The 20,207-nt window shown below is 36.7% G+C and overlaps 1 protein-coding gene across 1 annotated transcript in view; it reads right to left on the minus strand.

Annotated features, from left to right (window-relative positions):
• Positions 1-235: 235 nt before the first annotated feature.
• LOC131060722 (pyrophosphate--fructose 6-phosphate 1-phosphotransferase subunit beta) overlaps positions 236-20,207 on the minus strand; it is a 42,516-nt gene continuing 22,544 nt past the window's right edge. The window contains exons 9-16 of the mRNA XM_057994066.1: positions 16,488-16,619; positions 16,212-16,382; positions 15,986-16,101; positions 13,871-13,982; positions 2,843-2,927; positions 1,150-1,194; positions 988-1,056; positions 236-819 (exon numbers count right to left, since the gene is read on the minus strand). Of these exons, the coding sequence (XP_057850049.1) occupies positions 743-819; positions 988-1,056; positions 1,150-1,194; positions 2,843-2,927; positions 13,871-13,982; positions 15,986-16,101; positions 16,212-16,382; positions 16,488-16,619 (807 nt within the window). The 3' untranslated portion in view covers positions 236-742. The remainder of the gene's footprint in view (positions 820-987; positions 1,057-1,149; positions 1,195-2,842; positions 2,928-13,870; positions 13,983-15,985; positions 16,102-16,211; positions 16,383-16,487; positions 16,620-20,207) is intronic.

Below are 20,207 nucleotides of genomic sequence, written 5' to 3' on the forward strand. Positions count from 1 at the left end.
TTAGTAGTTCTGGAATTATTAACTAACTATAAAAGAATTTTAAAAACTATTGATCATTACAAAGAACTTTCGGTATCGTCTGCAAAAGAGCACAATAAGTGAATACTTTCTATGTGATCCTTATATCATAAATTTTATAAAAATAAAAAAATAAAAAAATAAAAAAATTCATGATGTACATATAGATGGTAATTATAACCCTTCATTAAGAGCACTGAAGTCTACAATGAATCTCTGAAATAACATATAAGATTCTTATTTGATATGAACATCATTTTTCAAATACCACCACTGTGCTCTGTTAATATTTGATTATTAATGTGAAGAAATGCAACGTAAACAAGCCATAAAAATTCTTGAGCATCTACTTCAACACTCATAAAACATCGAATAAAGGAAAGCATGTTCAAGAAAAAAGAAGCTCACTGCTAGTTGACGCAGCTTGTTATTAAAGCATGCACTGTCAGCAACCATGATGCTCAGGGATGCCCTTGCTATCAGAAAATTATTCTTTTGGACTGGTAAAAGCAAGCCCCAATGGAGTGTCATCATTGTAAAACCTAACAATTTTAGCAATAAGGTCTCAACTCCCTGTAAGATAGACTTTCTGACTTGGCTGTGTGTTGGCAGCACACGACACTATCAATGAAATTCTTGCCATTAGGAAACAAGAAAATGATCAAGAGTAAACATCGTAGAAACTTAAAAATTTAGCAATTTGGCTTCAATTCTCAACATCCAATCATGCTATGGCTCCGAGTTCCAACAGTAACGTGTAGTTGCTCACGTCAGCAGTAGGGCCATGAAACTGAATAGGACCTATTTACAAATAGAGTTCAAATCAATGCCTGGTTAGATGAATATAGTTTGCAAGCCATGTAACCCTACATTAAGCTGTAACATATATGTCTCATAAATGTCCTAATGCCCGTCACTACCAACACAATTACGAGAACTCTACAATGAAGAGATAAAAGTTCTTTTCACCTGGACTGTTATATTTGTTCTTCAAAGCCCACTCCTCCCGCACAGAAGCAAACTTCTTAAATGGTGCTCCTGAATTCAGAATATTTTATATAATAAGTATAGTCCCAATACAATACATCAACCGGGCACAGAACCAAATATTATATAAAATAGATATTTTACCATCTAGCTCCACCATAGCTTTCTTAATAACAGGCTTAAATTTTCCTGTAAAACCACAAAAGCATAAAATTGAGTGTTACATCTCCAAATTAATTTATAATTATGTCAAGAAGCGTACTACAATGGTAATGTTGGTCTCATCCCATGATTATGAATATATAAACCCCTTAATTTAAATTTGAGAGTCATTTATACGTCAACTAATACAAATTAAATAATAAATATAAATTTAAAAAGTAACATTTAAGTTTCTAATATTTACTACATTTTCGTAGTTCGGAAAAAAAATTGGCAACTATTTATAAGTAAAATAGTTCACATTTAATAATAGAAATTATTTTTTAGAGTAGCATAAAATATATAATATTTATTACACTTTCAAAATAAAATTAAAAACAAAAGAAATAATGAATGGTGAATTTTTCAAAAGTAAAATTGAAGTTTAAATACAAAAATAAAATAATTCTTATATAGAGATTAAAATTTGTCTATCCATGTAATAAACAAAATAAAAATAAAATAGCTCAAGTTGATACAGTCTGCATTTTTTTGGGATAGATGTAATATACTAGATAGATAAAACATAAACAAAATATAACTTTTTTTTGACATCCTAGATGCAAATTGATACAGAGATTCAATCTGCAATCAACAAACCTTTTGTAATTAGTGTCATTAACCTTGTCATAAAGAAGCATTGCTTCTGGGTCAAATCGATAGACAGTCATGATGGGAAAAAGTCACCAATCCTATTCTTTTGATGTTCTGGTAATGTTACAACTTGAAATCAAAAAACTGAGATAAAACTTTAAGGAAATATAATTAGCAACACTGCCTATGAGTTGAAGAGATACTATTCCAATTTCAGTAACCAAATACTATGAATATAATCAAGCTTGTAAAACGTCTTATTCATTAATCAAATTAGAGGGGTGAAAATCAGATTCATTCACTTAATATTAGTTCTCAAAATTGTATCACGAGTATCAAAATTAAGAGGCAAAGTATCTTTCGCAAGAGATTGTAATCTTGATTTACGGCTCTTTCTAATGGGCCCCATTTTAGTTAGAACCATGATGTCCACCTTTGGGCTACTTTTCTCTTTTTTCCACTTAGTATAGGGACTACGTGTGTTAGTGAGTCCACTCTCATTAAGTGGTCTACATGTGTAAAGATGGCGTTATATTATAATTTGATATTTTTTCATGTGTTGGAATTGTTGGAGGGCATTCCTCACCATTTCAACTCATTGATTGTGATTTGATTATTTGTTTATTCAAAGTCATTGGAGCCTAAGGGCATCCCCTGGCACCTAGGGGCATTAGAGGTTTCTCTCCAATTCCCCATTGTCTCTTGCTTTCTCTTCATTTTGGAGTATTTCATTTCTATAATTCACCTTGACCAACATCACTATGTTCCTATCAAAAAATTTCAGCAGGATAAATGTACATACAAATATTTATAGAACATATCTGCTTCTAACTAGTGCCAGTACCATCAACTTCTTTCCAATCTCTGAGTCATATGCCAAATTGATATTTATGTCTTACACATGAATGGAGTCTTCTCATTAGACTGTTTAAGGTTAACCAACATTGCAAAACATAGAATAATCAACAACTGTTTAATTTTCCAAAACAAGAATGGTTGATAAAAATCAGTCCTTGGTGTTAAATTAATTTATGTATTATACCTTTCCGTCTTTCAACATCCATAAGATGCGTAAGAGCTGTCCCACCAACTGTCCACTCCTCTGCTGGTGCTGCCAAATTGCCAACCTACAAAATGAAGCTAACCCTAGAATCACATAATATTATAATAAGATGATAGAAGCAAAACAAAATAAACACGGCTTGGAATGCACAACATATCTTGTACAGACATTTGGGATTCCTTAAATATTGAGAAATAATTTGTACTAGGATAAAAACCGATCCACAAAGCTATAAATACCAAACATGACAAAGTTGTCTCACATCAGAAGAAATCCCATTGATTTTGAAGCACAAGAGTAGAGGACAGGAGCATAAACAATACAAAATAAGTCTGACAATGAGTATTTCGGTCAAAAATGCCACAACTTATTCATTAAATCTTTTTTTCTAAACATCCACAAAAAATATTTCCCGAATTTTAGGTTCCATAAATGGTAAATACTAAATAGTATCTCGGTTTACACTGACTGCCATAACGTCATGATATTACATATAGCGAGAAGTTCATATACAAAGAAAATACTAAAATATTGGCTATATTAATAAACTAGCCATATTCATATAACCATTTGAAAAAATAATATACCTGTAACGATCTTATTGTTCTTCTTTTTCCATATTTTTTGTCTGCTTTTTTCAGCATGCAAATTTTGTCCTTATCTTACTGATTATCAAAATCATACATCATTGTGGCCTGCTAATGGGTTGTCTAGGGTAAATCCTAGTGTGGGGGATGTCTCTGTATCAGTTTGGGGTAAGCCTGATCAAGGTTGGGTAAAGATTAATTTTGATAGTGCTTCAAGGGGTAACACTGGCATTTCAGGTGTTGGTTGTATTGCGAGAGATGATGCAGGAAAGATTATTGTCAAAGGGGCTCAAAGGTTGCCAATTGTTACAAAAAATGAGGCTGAAGTTCAAGTGCTCTGAAGGCGGTTGAGTTAGCAGGTAACCTCAAAATTCCAAAACTGGATCTTGAAGGGGATTCCAAGATAGTTACAGATGCAATTGCTGGTAAATCTTCCCAATGTTGGCAAATAAATAAATTTATTTCTATTATTTGCACAAAACTAAATTCTTTCCAAGATTTTAAAATCTCACATATCCGGCAGGAAGGTAATGGGGAGGCAGATGCTCCTCTCCAACCCGAGATGTGAGTTGGACCCCAAGGGATTTAGTGGTGGGACAGCTCAGGGGCTGATGTGGCATGTGCTGTTTAAGCCAGTGCATGGAAACGATGACTCTTGCCATTGGGATGTACGAGTTCACTAAATTTACTCCCGTTTTTATTATCCGTGTCGAACTTATTTCTACATCATTTAATTTGAGCCGCCACCCAGATTGATCATAATGACAATTTTTCTGCGATTGAACCAATGTATGGTGGCACGTTTTCCAGCGTGCGTATGAGTTGGCATGGCTTTGTAATCAATTTTTTTGGATTTGTTGGCATTTGTATCTTTTGAGCGAAGCCTTTTCTTGGTTTTCTGGAGTGAAGGTGTGGTGTGGTAACAAAGCTGTAAATTTTCAACCCTTGGGCAGAATATTTGCGATTAAAGTTAATTTTACCTTGCATTCCACTAAACAGCAGTTGGCATTTAAGGTGCATATCCACATAAGATAGCATTCATAGCCTTTGTATTGCTTTCAAAGGCTCTCTTTTCATCAGCAGTAGATGGAAGATTATGAGGAGGTGTATAGTCAGTTAAAAACAGAATTCCAAACATCAAAACCAAGTAACATCAAATAAGCTTGCATTCTAACACACCAAAAAGCATAGTGTGATCCATCAAAAAGAGGAGCCCTATCCATAGCTAGTCCTTCTAGAGCATTCATTTTCGAACACCAACAGGATAAACCCTCAAGCTTTTAAGCCTTAATAGAAGGTACCTGCTCTGATACCAATTGAGAAACACTTAGACAATACTGAGAGGGGCATTCATTTTCGAACACCAATAGGATAAACCCTCAAGCTTTTAAGCCTTAATAGAAGGTACCTGCTCTGATACCAATTGAGAAACACTTCGGCAATACTGGGAGGTGGGGAGAGTGAATTAGTATTGGAGATTTTAACAACTTAAAAACTCATGAAAAGTACTTAATATTGATATATATCAATGAAAGCAAACATTAGAGTCAGAACACACCAATTTCTTGTGGAAAACCCTTTCGGGTAAAAAACCACGGCACACATGAGCTCTTATTAAGTCCAAACAAATGGGCACCAACCCTTTCAAGGAACCAACCTTTCAAGACCGAAGCACCAACTTCATTCTCACTAACACATTTTAATTAAAACTGATTGGGATTGCTCAGAAGAGTCTTCTTAACCACCCAGCTGCTCCCTCTGTATGCACTGAAATATCAATCTTCAGTCTTTGAATAGATCAACATATAATAAATATCAGATTCTAAAAGCTCTTCGAGCTAGAAGAAATCCATCTCTTCCAACAGTCAGATCATTTCAAATCAACCACTTTCTCTCTTATGTAACAAAATATCGAGGACTCGAACATATATTCAGAACTGGACTTCTTCCAGTCACAGACAACGCAACACACTGAGCATGGAAGAAACAGCTCACTCAAAAGTTCACTCGGTTCCAGCATATACCCCTAACAATTCACCATCACATCTGAAGAGAATTTCAAAAAGAACACCACCAACTACAAAGATACCCCCATATACAATCAGACGCCTCCCACACCAAAACTTTAACCATCTTTTCTTCACTAAACATGTCAGAATCTTTAACCATCTTTTGTTCACAAACCTCCACAGGCTTAGTGCCACCACCGCGTGCCTTCCCTGCTAACGGTGATGTGGTAGACTCCTCGCATGGACCCAGCTCCCTGCACACTCGCCAAATGCAGGCCGTGGAAAACGTTTATGCGGGTTCATCCTCCCGCGACTTGCCTGCACCCAAAGTGGATAAGAATCCACAGGCCGCTGATTGCCCTGCAAACAGGGAAATCAACAGGCATATTAACAGTGGGAATCACTCATTAAATAGGAGTGATATCGATTTGCAGAGAACACATAAATCGAATGTTTCTACTACTCCACCAAAGAGTCAATTGAGGAAATCTACCAGACAGAGACGACCTCCTGCAAAGTTCTCCGACTATGACTTATTGTTTTGTGAAGAAGCTGAGCCTACTTTACTAATTTCTGATCAAACAGAGCCTACAACATACAAAGAAGCTTGTAAAATTGCAGATTGTGATAATTGGCACGCTGCAATGTGCGAAGAAATGGACGCACTATTGCGAAATCAGACATGGGATTTGGTGCCACTTCCGCCTGACAGAAAGGCATTAAGAAATAAGTGGGTGTGTAAATTAAAAGATGAAGCTGGTGGTCGCAAAAGATTTCGAGCAAGACTAGTTGTCAAGGGATATGCTCAACAGCAAGACCTCGATTTCAAAGAAATTTTCTCGCCAATAGTCAAAACAACTACCATCCAAGCAGTATTGGGATTGGTTGCAGCCTAGGATCTTGAGCTTGAACAGTTGGATGTGAAGACGGCATTTCTCCATGGCAATCTTGATGAGGAACTGTTTATGCATCAGCCTGAAGGATTTATTAAAAAGGGTCAGGAACATCTCTATTGCAGATTGGAACGCAGTTTGTATGGGCTTAAGCAATCCCCCCGCCAGTGGTATCTTAAATTTGACAAATTCATGATTGATCACAAGTTTAGTTGCAGCGAGTTTGATCCTTGTATCTATTTTAAAAAGCTTCCTAATGGCGAATTTGTCATACTTCTCCTTTATGTGGATGATATGCTAGTGGCCGGCACAAGCATGAAGATCATGAGTGAACTTAAAACTCACTTAGCAAAGGAATTTGCAATGAAAGATTTAGGGACAACAAAGAAGATTCTAAGGATGACTATTTTTCGAGATAGGAAAAAGAGAGAACTCAAACTATCTCAGCAAGACTACATTAAAAAAGTATTGGACAGATTTGGTATGGCGGATGCTAAATCTGTTAAGTCTGTTTGTGTACCCTTAACCTCTCATTTTCAGTTGTCTTCTCAATTGTGTCCAAAAACACAAGAAGATAAGGAGTTTATGGACAAAATTCCATACAAATCTGCAGTTGGCAGTCTTATGTACGCTATGGTGTCTACTCGTCCGGACATTGCTCACGTCGTGGGAGTGGTAAGCAGATTTATGGCTAATCCGGGCAAATCACATTGGGAGGCGGTCAAGTATATTTTGCGGTATCTCAAGGGTACTTCTGATTTTTGCTTATGGTTTGGGAAGGGCAAGGCAATTTTGCAAGGGTTTTTACTGATTCTGATTTTGCCAGAGATTTAGACAAAATAAAGTCTACTTCAGGTTATGCTTTCACATTTGCTGGAGCAGCAATTAGTTGGGCTTCTAAATTACAACATACAGTTGCTCAATCAACTGCGGAGGCTGAATACATAGCTCTTTCTGAGGGAGCGAAGGAGATGGTATGGTTGCAACTCTTGTTCAGCGAGTTGGGTTTGAAGCAATCAGATTTTGCTTTGTTTTGTGATAATAGCAGTGCCATCTTTATGACTAAACATCAAACATCTCAGCGTTGGTCAAAACATGTTGACGTTCCCAGTCATTATGTTCGCCATATGGTCGAAAAAGGAAAGTTTCATGTAGATAAAATTCATACCAACAAGAATCTAGCTGATGTGCTCACTAAAGTTGTTAAGTGGGAGAAGTTCGATTTCTACCGAGCTTCTCTTGGCCTTTCCAATAACTGATAGCAAGACTGAGTGGGGGAATCTACTTGTTGCAGTAGTTCGTTGGCCTTCTGTGGGAGATTGTTGGAAGTGAAGTCCAACGGACTCCTTCCCTTTACCACCAAAAACTCTTGGCTCTTCCACTTCTATTTGTAAGCTCTTTAAGAGCTGTTTTGCATATCATTTTGTGTGGTGAATTCTGGAGCTGCTTGCAGTTGTGTGTGTACAAACTAGACTTGGTTATTAATACATTGATTCCCCTGCTTTAAATGTGGACGTAGGCAATTGCCGAACCACGATAAATTTGTGTGTCTCATTTGTCTATGTTGTGAATTCATAATTTTATTTTCTCTACTCTTCTAATTCGTTTCTAAATCCTAACAATTGGTATCAAAGCGAGGTTAGATTACTGTTAAGATTTCGATGGTTGAAATTCCGAAATCATGGAAGAAGCGAAAATAGAGAAGTTCTCCGGTCAGAGCTTCGGGTTATAGAAGGTGCAGATGGAGTCTCTGCTGATAGAGCAAGACCTTTCACTTGCGCTTGAAGGGAAACCAAAGAAGCCAATTGCGATGGCGGATGAAGAATGGGAAAAATTAGACAAGAAGGCAAGAGCGACAATTTTTCTCTCGTTGTCCAACAATGTTGTCTTCAATGTCACGAGTGAAGCAACATCAAAAGATGTGTGGGATAGACTCACAGCCATGTATGAAATGGCGTCGACTGCCAATAAAGTGTTTATCATGAAGCGGTTGTACAAGCTTAAGATGAAGGAAGGTTGCACTATGGCAAGTCACATCAATGAATTTAATACATTGATTAGTCAAGCAACTTCTGTGGGGATGACACAAGATGATGAGAGCAAGGTTGTTCTTCTATTATGCTCTTTGCCAAGCAGTTGGGATGGCATTGTAACAGCAGTTAGCACACAATATCCAGTAAAAATAAGTTGGTTTTTAATGATGTAGCAACTACTCTTCTCAGCGAGGATTTGAGAAGATAGAATGATGAACCTTCATCCGGTGAAGCCTTAACAGTGGTAAGCACCGAAAATAGAGGTAGAAGCCATAATAGAGGCAGAAATAATTATCATAGACGTTCGAAATCAGCAAGGAGATCGAAGTCTAGAAACAGAAATGGTGATTGTTGGTTTTGTGGCAAAGCTGGTCATGTAAAGAAGGATTGTAGAAACTTCAAAAGGGCACAAGAGAGGGTGCGGGACAGCGAAGCAAATACAGTCTACGATAAAGATAATAGTGTACTAATCCTTTCAACAACTGACACCACTCTGGATTCATGGGTGCTTGATTCCGGTGCCTCACATCATGCTACCTCATGTCTTGAAGCATTCATTAACTACCATGAAGGTCATTTTGGAAATGTTTTCTTAGGAGATAACAAAGCTTGTGAAATTACAGGCAAGGGTGTTGTGTTGCTGCCATTAGAAGGTGGTAAAACATGGCTGCTCAAAGATGTTCGGCATGTCCCAAAATTGAAGCGGAATTTGATATCCGTTGGACAGCTCTTTGATCAAGGTCTTAATGTAAATTTTCTTCCGAATACATGGAAGGTAACTCATGGTACCATGCTGATTGCAAATGGTAATAAAGTGGGTAGTCTATACATATTTAAGACTCATGGTGAAGTGGGAGCTGCAATGGTGATTGAGGACAGCAAAGTGGATCTTTGGCATCAAAGACTTGGGCATATTAGCAAGAAAGGACTCCATGTTATCCACACAAGAAATCAGCTTCCGGGCCTCAAACTTGTTGACTTAGCCTTTTGTGAACATTGCCTTTATGGCAAACAAAAGAGAGATAGTTTTTTGAAAGGTGGGCATGACACAAAGACAACACCGTTGGAGCTTGTATACTAGGATGTTTTTGGGCCTACCGAGGTAACCTCCATTGGAGGAGCTAACTATTTTGTCACCTTTCTTGATGATTGTACAAGAAAAGTATGGATTTATATGCTTTCTAAGAAATCTGCAGTCTTTTCAAAATTTAAAATTTTCAAGGCTTTAGTTGAAAATCAGATTGGGCATAAGATTAAGTGTTTACAAACAGATAATGGTGGAGAATTTTGTTCACATGAATTTGATGATTTTTGTGTTGATAATGGGATTAGATGAATTAAGGTTGTTCCTTTCACTCCTCAAGAAAACGGTGCAGCTGAGAGGATGAATAGGACAATTCTTGAAAAGGCACGATGTATGTTGTCAAATGCAAGTTTAGGCAAGGAATTTTGGGCAGAAGCTTGTAACACGGCAATGTATTTGATCAACCGAAGTCCCTCATCTAAATTGGATTTTGGTATTCCGGAACAGGAATGGCAAGGGAAGAGGATTTCATACTCGCATCTTCATGTGTTTGGATGTGAAGCCTTCTCGCATATACCCAAGGAGAAGCGAACCAAATTGGATCCAAAGTCACTGAAATGTATTTTTGTGGGGTATAGTGAAGAGCAATTTGGTTTCAGATTGTGGGATCCGGTTCGCAGAAAAATTGTTCGCAGCAGGGATGTAATTTTTCATGAGACTTCCTTCCCTGCGCTACAAGATTCCAATAAACCAAAAAAAGAATATGTCCCTATGTCTCTGTTTCAAAATTCTACTACCAGTGCTCTGCCTCCGGTCTCTCATCCAATGGGAGCCCCTATGTCATCTACCACGGTTGAATACAATTCTCAGACTGAAAATGATGAAGAAGAAAGCATCTATTATGACAGCCCACTGCCATTTGAAACAACACACCGTAACACAGGGGAATCGGAGACCATTTTACTGCCAACACGGGTTTGCAGGAAGGTTGTGGGAGGAAGCAATTGTAACATCAATGTGCCACGGTCTACACAGTGCCACGAAAAAGCTCATGGCACTGCCATCCCACTGCACGCAGGCCCTCACTCCACGGGCTTAGTGCCACCACTGCGTGCCTTCCCTGCCAACAGTGATGTGGTAGACTCCTCGCGTGGACCCAACTCCCTGCACACTCGCCAAATGCAAGCCGTGGAAAACGTTTCTATGGGTTCATCCTCTCGCGACTTGCTTGCACCCAACGCCTTGAAAATTTAAAATTTTGAAAAGACTTCAGATTTCTTAGAAAGCATATAAATCCATAATTTTCTTGTACAATCATCAAGAAAGGTGACAAAATAGTTAGCTCCTCCAATGGAGGTTACCTTCGTAAGCCCAAAAACATCTGAGTATACAAGCTCCAGCGATGTTGTCTTTGTGTCACGCCCACCTTTCAAAAAACTGACTCTCTTTTGTTTGCCATAAATGCAATGTTCACAAAAGGCTAAGTCAACAAATTTGAGGCCCGGAAGTTGATTTCTTGTGTGCATAACATGGAGTCCTTTCCTGCTAATATGCCCAAGTCTTTGATGCCAAAGATCCGCTTCGCTGTCCTCAATCACCATTGCAGCTCCCACTTCACCATGAGTCTTAAATATGTATAGACTACCCACTTTATTACCATTTGCAATCAACATGGTACCATGAGTTACCTTCCATGTATCCGGAAGAAAATTTACATTAAGACCTTGATCAAAGAGCTGTCCAACGGATATCAAATTCCGCTTCAATTTTGGGACATGCTGAACATCTTTGAGCAGCCATGTTTTACCACCTTCTAATGGCAGCAACACATCACCCTTGCCTGTAATTTCACAAGCTTTGTTATCTCCTAAGAAAACATTTCCAAAATGACCTTCATGGTAGTTAATGAACGCTTCAAGACATTAGGTAGCATGATGTGAGGCACCGGAATCAAGCACCCATGAATCCGGAGTAGTGTTAGTTGTTGAAAGGATTAGTACACTATCATCTTTATCGTAGACTGTATTTGCTTCGCTGTCCCGCACCCTCTCTTGTGCCCTTTTGAAGTTTCTACAATCCTTCTTTACATGACCAGCTTTGCCACAAAACCAACAATCACCATTTCTGTTTCTAGACTTCGATCTCCTTGCTGATTTCGAAGGTCTATGATAATTATTTCTGCCTCTATTATGGCTTCTACCTCTATTTTCGGTGTTTACCACCGTTAAGGCTTCACCAGATGAAGGTTCATCATTCTTTCTTCTCAAATCCTCGCTGAGAAGAGTAGCTGCTACATCATTAAAAACCAACTAATTTTTACCGGATATTGGTGTGCTAACTGCTGTTACAACGTCATCCCAGCTGCTTGGCAAAGAGCATAATAGAAGAACAGCCTTGCTCTCATCATCTTGTGTCATCCCCACCGAAGTTGCTTGACTAATCAATGTATTAAATTCATTGATGTGACTTGCCATAGTGCAACCTTCCTTCATCTTAAGCTTGTACAACCGCTTCATGATAAACACTTTATTGGCAGCCGACGCCGTTTCATACATGGCTGTGAGTCTATCCCATACATCTTTTGATGTTGCTTCACCCGTGACATTGAAGAGAACATTGTTGGACAGCGAGAGAAAAATTGTCGCTCTTGCCTTCTTGTCTAATTTTTCCCATTCTTCATCAGCCATCGCAGTTGGCCTCTTTGGTTTCCCTTCAAGCACAAGTGAAAGGTCTTGCTTTATCAGCAAAGACTCCATCTGCGCCTTCCATAACCCGAAGCTCTGACCGGAGAACTTCTCTATCTTCACTTCTTCCATGATTCCGGAATTTCAACCACCGAAATCTTAACAGCGATCTAACCTCGCTCTGATACCAATTGTTAGCATTTAGAAACGAATTAGAAGAGCAGAGAAAACAAAATTATGAATTCACAACATAGACAAATGAGACACACAAATTTATCGTGGTTCGGCAATTGCCTACGTCCACACTTAAAGCAAGGGAATCAATGTATTAATAACCAAGTCTGGTTTGTACACACAGCTGCAAGCAGCTCCAGAATTCACCACAAAATGATATGCAAAACAGCTCTTAAAGAGCTTACAAATAGAAGTTGAAGAGCCAAGAGTTTTTGGCGGTAAAGGGAAGGAGTCCGTTGGACTTCACTTCCAACACCTTTTTCATTTTTAGCGAAATCATACTCTGCATTTAAGAAAAAAAAACACCCACCCGTTTTCAAACGAAGGCACTGTTTTTATTTTTTTTTTTAAACTATTCTCCAATGGTGTTGAACTATCGTGCTCTATATAATAAAGCACTTTGAATGCATGTCTCTTTGAATGCATGTCTTCTAACGGCACCCCAAAATGAAGAGGAATGTATTTTTAAAGAAAAATAAACCAGACTTCTGCCAGAAATTCAATGCCCACGATACCACATCCTTCAAAATCCGTATGTCAAAACGGCTTGGAATAATAAAGACAGTCGTTATTTTTAAATACAGCTTCCCTTTTCATCTCTCATAATCTGAGGAAACAATAATACTTCCCTCGTCTACCACAGAAAATAATAAACGTATGTCTGAATCCTCCTTCAGCAAAAACAAAACCACTAGCTTAAATCGAACAATCGTGCATGAAGAATTTACTACCAGTCTACCACAGAAGAAGACGTTATAGAAAAATTAATACGGCTTCCTAAAAACATCGTATTTTATCTCCACAAATAGCACCCACTGAGATTACCTCTCCATCCATAAAAGAAGCCACGATTATTTGAAAATACATCACCTGTAACTACCGTGTCACACTCCAGCACAATACGCATCACAAAATTATCTCTATTCATTTATCTTAATTGCCAAGTGTTCCGACTTTTTCTTTTGAGTGTGATTTTAATTCTAAGGAATCGCTCCAGCCACACCATGATATCATTGGCCTATGAAAGAGAATCGCACTTTACAAAGGAGGCATTACAAAGCAATATACTCCATTTGCCGACATAATAAAATGAGTCACTACGTGCATCACTCCATATTCTGAATTAATTAACCCATCAATAAAAAACATACGAATCAAGGCTCCTTTGACCATTCAAAAATGACATGGTAAGAATTCTGACTCAGCAGTTGAGATGTTGGCAAGTAAGCTAACAAGTAGGTGAAGCTAACAACCAAGCACCTCAGGCAGCTCAACCAAAAATAAGAAGATCTAATGAATAAACAGTAGCTCGAAAAGCACTTCAAACTCAATCCAAAATTACTCTGAGTAATCCTCCAGCTTGAATAGCACAAGCTTGACAAAAACACTTGACATCAATGACAAAATGTCTAACAAATCATAACTTCAAATTAAATTAAAAAACATCAACAACAGATATATTTTAGTTTTTAAGTTCATCAGGGCAAAGCCACAAGGTTAGAATGAGATCAAGGAAGAGATTTAGAGAGGAGCCAAAACAAACCGAAGCAATAAGGCCTGTCTTTCCAGCATGAAGGAGTACACCTGCAGCATAGCCGAGAGCATAGCAATATGTTGAATCAAAATTTGTTGGAAGTCCACACCTTCCTTCATAGCTGCAAGCAAGCATATCAGAAAATTGATTACAAAACATGAACATTAATTCCTATGCTTATGATACCACGAATGGTACAAGACAAAGAAACACTGCTTCCTCTGTCACTTGATCTAATGATCTTAGAGAGTACCTTATAATAACAATAAAAGTTTCATTAATAAGGTCAACAATAAACTGAATAGAACAGCAAATTTGTCCTATAACAACTGATAGAAAGCATCATGTTTCTTTTTAATGACAATACTCAGCATAATGAGAAAAAAATAATTCTCGATAATTAAAATAATTAATTCAAATTATTTAATTAGCTAATTATTCCTCCATAAATTAAATATATATTATTTTAATTTATTTAATTTCCCTTTTCTATATATATTTCTTCCAAAAATAAAACAAATTATTATTTTATGTGTTTCCCCATGTGCACATGAATTAAATAATTTACTTATTTAATTTTTTTATTAATTTCTCATGCACTTTCCACCTCATCAGTTAAATCCCACTGACTTCTAGTCCACTATTCAATAAAATCAGTCTTCTCTCTAATCTATTCAGTCTACTCAGTCACTCCCACTTCTCTGATCAATCAATTCTACTTCACTCATCCTCTCAATCAGTTCATTCAAATCATGTAATAAATTAACTCCTCAAAAGTGAAAATGAAGTGTCTGGTGTTAAAAAGATACAAAGACCTGGAAATAACTACTGGTCAGGCAAGTCAACTTATGTCTTGGCAGAATATCAAAAGCTTTCATTACTATTGTTCAAGTCTAGTTGATACAGAAACTAGTAGCAAACCTTCCAATTTTACCACCTCAGCCATTTTGCTAGTTGCAGCCAAGCTGGGAATCAGAAGAGAGTTTAACAGATTGTGAATGGACAAGATGTCCTCAAAATACCTTTAACTTTAAATGCTTCTCACCAAACAATGTCCATCTCCATATGGCATCTTTTCACTTGAAGCTCCTTCGTTATGATAAGGCAAGTCCAATTGATGCAGAAATTAAGCTATACCCTTCTAATTTTGGCACCTCAACCTTTTTGCGACCTCCAGCCTTGCTGAGAATCGCATGAGGACTCAAGAGATTGTGAATGTACAAGACACCCTCATAATACCTTCACCTTATATGCTTCTTGCTGGAAAGAGCTCACTCCCGTGTAACATCTTTTCATTTGATGCTCTTTCCTTGAGATACATTACTTGATATCTCGTTATTCCTAAGATTCTGAAGCATTGATTTTTCATGTCTCTTCTAGTTTTGAGAAAGTTTGATCTACTTTAAGAGCTGGATGACTGAGCATTTTACTAGAGGCACAATTATCTTTGGCACTGTAACAAGGGCTACAACAGGTACACTAGCTCCTGTAATCAAGTGGAAGCCCACTTGTGTGCAATTGCTGGTCAAGGAATTAAAGCTTGTGGTGGGCTAACCAAAAATTGGTTGCCAAGGGACAAATTTTTACTCATATCAAAGAGGACGAGGAAGTAGATAGTACAGCCAAGAAAGCTAGATTGAAGTCTCAACCTTTCGCCAAGGCCATCCTCGAGTACTTCAATAGTAGCTGCCATGCATCCATTTCTTATGATGTCGTATTTCAAAATGGGCTTCCTTTCAATCTCAATTACTGGGCAACTATATCTTATTTAAAAATATTCTCATATTTTGCCAACTCAAACAGTCAAGGGCTACATTGGAGGATGGAGGGTTGAAAATAGATTCAAAGCACCTGAACAGATTCAGAGATGGATGTTTATGATCCAGTTACATTCCTCTATATCATTGGAACTTATGGACAGAGAAATTGCAACATGCAATTTGTGTACACTCAATTCTGATAGTTATAAGTTTAAAGAACATTGACAAACTTCAGAAATCACTTATTTGTATTACTATTAAGTATAAACTGCATGAGCTTTTTTCCTATCATGCAATATTATAATTAGAGATGCAGATCAAAACAAAGACATCTATGATTTTCTGCAAGATGCACAGATCTTACCCAAAGAAATGTGACTGCCCTTTAAAGTGGCCAGCATAGGTTCCTTGTTCTTTTCGTTTTTCCAATTCAGTTTCAACCATAGATATAAGCATTTTTTCAGTCTCTATCTTTGCCACCTAGAATGCACGAAGATTCACAAGTTCTTAACTTATGTGGACTCAAAACAAAAAACATGAATGAAAAGATTTTTAACAGACTAGATAATCAATCAAAATAACAAGTGTACCTGTACATTTCCATGGGGATCTCTTTCTAACATCAATTGCTCTTGCATACTTTGAGGTAAAAATTCAAAAAGAATACAAGATTGAGGTTGCAATTTTTGTTTCCAAAGGCCACCCTCATCTACAACATCATGAGCAAGAATCTCATTCAACTCGGCTATTAATTGTTGTACCTGGGCAAAGTCATATCCAGAGTTCAAGAAAACATGATGAAATGACACTTTGGAAGAATTCAACATAGTATATAATCAACATAATCAATTAGCTAGGTATTTTACCTCTGGAATGAAGTCAATAAGCCCTTCTGGTATGAGTATTACACCATAATTGTAGCCATATTCAGCACGTTTACAAATGATATCTGTAATATAATCCGTGACATTTTTAAGTGTTTGCTTTTTCATGGCTACCTGCAAGCATTGTCCTTGTGGAAATCAAAAAACGATAGATAGGTTTATGCTTAACAAAAGCATCAATTCTAGCCTGATATCTATGTTCAGTCACACAATTTACATTGAAAACTGCAGTCACTGATTATTGTGATTAAGCAAATATCCATAAAAATCATGTTTTCCAAGATAGATCTTAATGCAGGAAGTTATGAAAGGGTTCAATCTAATTGATCCTATCCCAAAACTCAAAGTTGTGGTTCCTACTCAAAATCCAGTAGGATGAGCAATGCACAATACTCTAATTAGTAATATGAAAGTGTCACTTGGAGAACTGGACCATTTACATTCGATGCAATGTAACAGTAACCTCACTTGAAGGTACAAATCTAGATATATAATAGTACTCCAATCTGCATAGCTTGCTATAAATTTGGAGAGCTAAGAATATAAGGCAAGGACACTCCTAATAGTCTGTTAACAAACATAAATAACTTCCTAAAGACAAACTTAGAGAGCAACTGCTTAAATTAAAAACTCCAGCTCATTTCTAAATAGTTTACTAAAGTAGAAATTTGAACAGTTTGCTGTGTCTTACCAACATAAATGCATACTTAATTGATGCTGCTAGGACATTTTCGGATTGTTCCATGCTGGATTACATTAAATGCAAGACTCATAGATACAATCAAAGCTTGCTAACACAACATCTTATAGTTGAAATTTGTGGAAATTGTAAATTTGTGGAAATTGTAAATTTCCATTTTATAAACCTCTCGTGTACATGCAGCATGTACTAGACATGATCCACAATTCCCACTGGCTGGTTTAAAGGTGGCAAAATGCAAACTCGAGAATCTTCAAAATTTTGCATGAGGATGGCTACTCCATGTAAACTTTAAGATCATATTGCCCTTACAAGGGTACATTGGTCTTTCAGATGTGAAGGGATACACGTGCAAGGATTTGAATGACTGCAGGCACAAGCGTGGGTTTCCAATGTCAAGTACTTATCTCATGGCAGCAGCTAACTACACTTGCATGAAGATGCATCTAATCAACATCCATTAGACAGATTTAATTATAAAATCCACATAAACCATAAATAGCAATAAATTTTCTATTTTAACCATTTACTTCCTGTCGGATCATAAGCTCCCCATAAGAGATATGCCAAGAGAGTTTCAGCATAAGACATGGTCACGTACAGACATATAAAAGATGGAATAATGAGTAATTACTAATTAGTTCTCCATGTTGCCTCTTGAAAATCAATACCCATACTACATTGTGCAATACGATGCACATATTACCAGCATTATAAGCCTTTAAATATGAAACAATATGGAAAATAAATAACAAAATAAGCATGCTTTAATAACAGTTTTAGTAATGTTTAGCTTTCTAATATTTACCATAAAAAAGCCACTCACACAAACTCCACCTTACTATTAATCCAATAGTTTTCACATTGATATGGGTTGATAACTTGATTGAATATATCTAGAGTAAAAACCCTAAGGAAAACCTCTTGCGCACTCTTGAAATAGGATTCATTCTCTCAGTACTGAACAACATGCCTTATACAATGCATACACAAAATTGTGCATTATTGAAATGGGATTCACTCTCTCCATACTCAATAACATGCCTTATACAATATATACACAATCATGTTAAAGATAGAATCAAGGACCTCACTACGCAACCAATATAACATTCTAAATCAAGATTGTCATGTCACTGTTGTTTTTTTGCGGTGAGAGCAAGCACAATGGCCTGAAATCACCAAAGATAAGAAACCAAATGGCTGGTATGGATTTAACCTAATGCCTTTGTCCATGACTCTTCGTGCATAGAAGTTTAAGGTTTTAAGGTTTTAAGTTTTAAGTTTCCAAAACATCCATCTGTATTGATGAGTAGTAAGGTTTAGCTGTATGCAAGGTATCAGTATGGAGGACCCAGAGTGAATTACCAAAAAGTTGGGCGAAGACGTGTGTAACTGTGTATAGAGTTATAGACTCTGTGCAAATAAATCAGACATTTTTTTTTAATTTAAACAATTTAACTTAATAATTTGGCAGATACAAATCATATTAACTTTTGAAATCAAACCTCTATCAAATCTCTCATATATGTCTGAAAAAACTCATTCAAAGCAAAAGAGGCTCGTTCGAGTGTGTACATGCAAATAAATCAGAAATTTATTTTTTTAAAATTTAAAACCTAAGTTGCCAGTTCCAGTTTGGGTCCAAGGCATTGGTTCGTGGGCTTGGGCAGAAAAAAGTTTGCGGTTGGGTTCATTTTGGGTTTTCCGTACAAAAACATATATATGTCTTATACAAGATAAATAAACTTAAAATATAATATTATATTTTATAATATAATAATAAAACTATAACTATCATAGTCAATACGTAACGAACCTTGATTTTTCCTCTAAATATTATATACCATTTTTAGGCGTACATATCTTTTAAAAATCTGTATAAATTATTTAAGATATGTGAGAAATTAATTAAATAATAATTATTATTAAAATTATGTTATTTTTATAAATATTTACACAATAATAATTATGACCCTCACCTTTATAAAATAATATAATTAAAAATTAAATTTACAATTTTTTTTTTATTAAAATTAAATCTAATATAAACCTCTTAATTGAAATTCATTTTTTTTTTTTTTTTAAATTAAAATTAAAAATTAAACCTAAATCCTAAAATCTAACCTAAAACATAAAACAAAAAACCTTGATAAAGAAACAATCATCATAATAGATTGAACCGGATTAATTCCTGCCTCTCGCACCTCTCTTCCTTGGCTGAGCCTGTGGATTCTACATCTCTGTCTGTCGATTCAACCCCCAACACTGCAATATAGTAATTGTTTTGTTTGTCTTCCTGTGGGACGCCATGAAATTGGAAAGGATCAACAGTTTGTTGCGGAAGAAGAAGAAAATAGTAAAATACAGCAGAAATTCATGACTGGTTTTCCTGAGTTCATCCCAGGCAAACCCACAGATATTTTAAATAACCCTGGAAGAATCCTGGATGAACCAGCCCCGAACCCAGACACGATTCGAACCGGACCAAGACCTAGGGGGTCTAAGGGAGGGACCTGATAATGTAGTTAAAAACAATTGGACTTATTAATTCAGCAGTACAATTTATTAACATTTGAGGCCAGCGTTACCAATAACGTGAAAAAAGTTTACTAGGTGCACTGCAATTTATGAGGGGGCCACCTGATTCCTGCAGTATAAAAAAACATTTAAAAACCTCATTCAAAGCAAAAAAGGCTTGTTTGAAATTTTGAATTGTTTCTCATGCTCATTGATTTGGCCAATTCTCTAATGATTCATTCAAATGATGAACAACATCCTGCAGACTTAGAATCTTCATTTGTTTGTTCCTATCTAGATAACATACCCATCTTCAACAAAACATGGGAAGAACATTTGAATCACATCAACATGGTGCCCCACACTTTGTGGCAGCACAAATTGTATACAAATCTGGTGAAATGCTTATTTGCCTTGAAGGAGATACACTACTTGAGTATGTTGTTGATGTACATAAAGTGCATGTGGATCCAACTAAGAAC

The sequence above is a fragment of the Cryptomeria japonica genome, chromosome 10 (genome assembly GCF_030272615.1).
Source record: "Cryptomeria japonica chromosome 10, Sugi_1.0, whole genome shotgun sequence".
Taxonomy (NCBI): domain Eukaryota; kingdom Viridiplantae; phylum Streptophyta; class Pinopsida; order Cupressales; family Cupressaceae; genus Cryptomeria; species Cryptomeria japonica.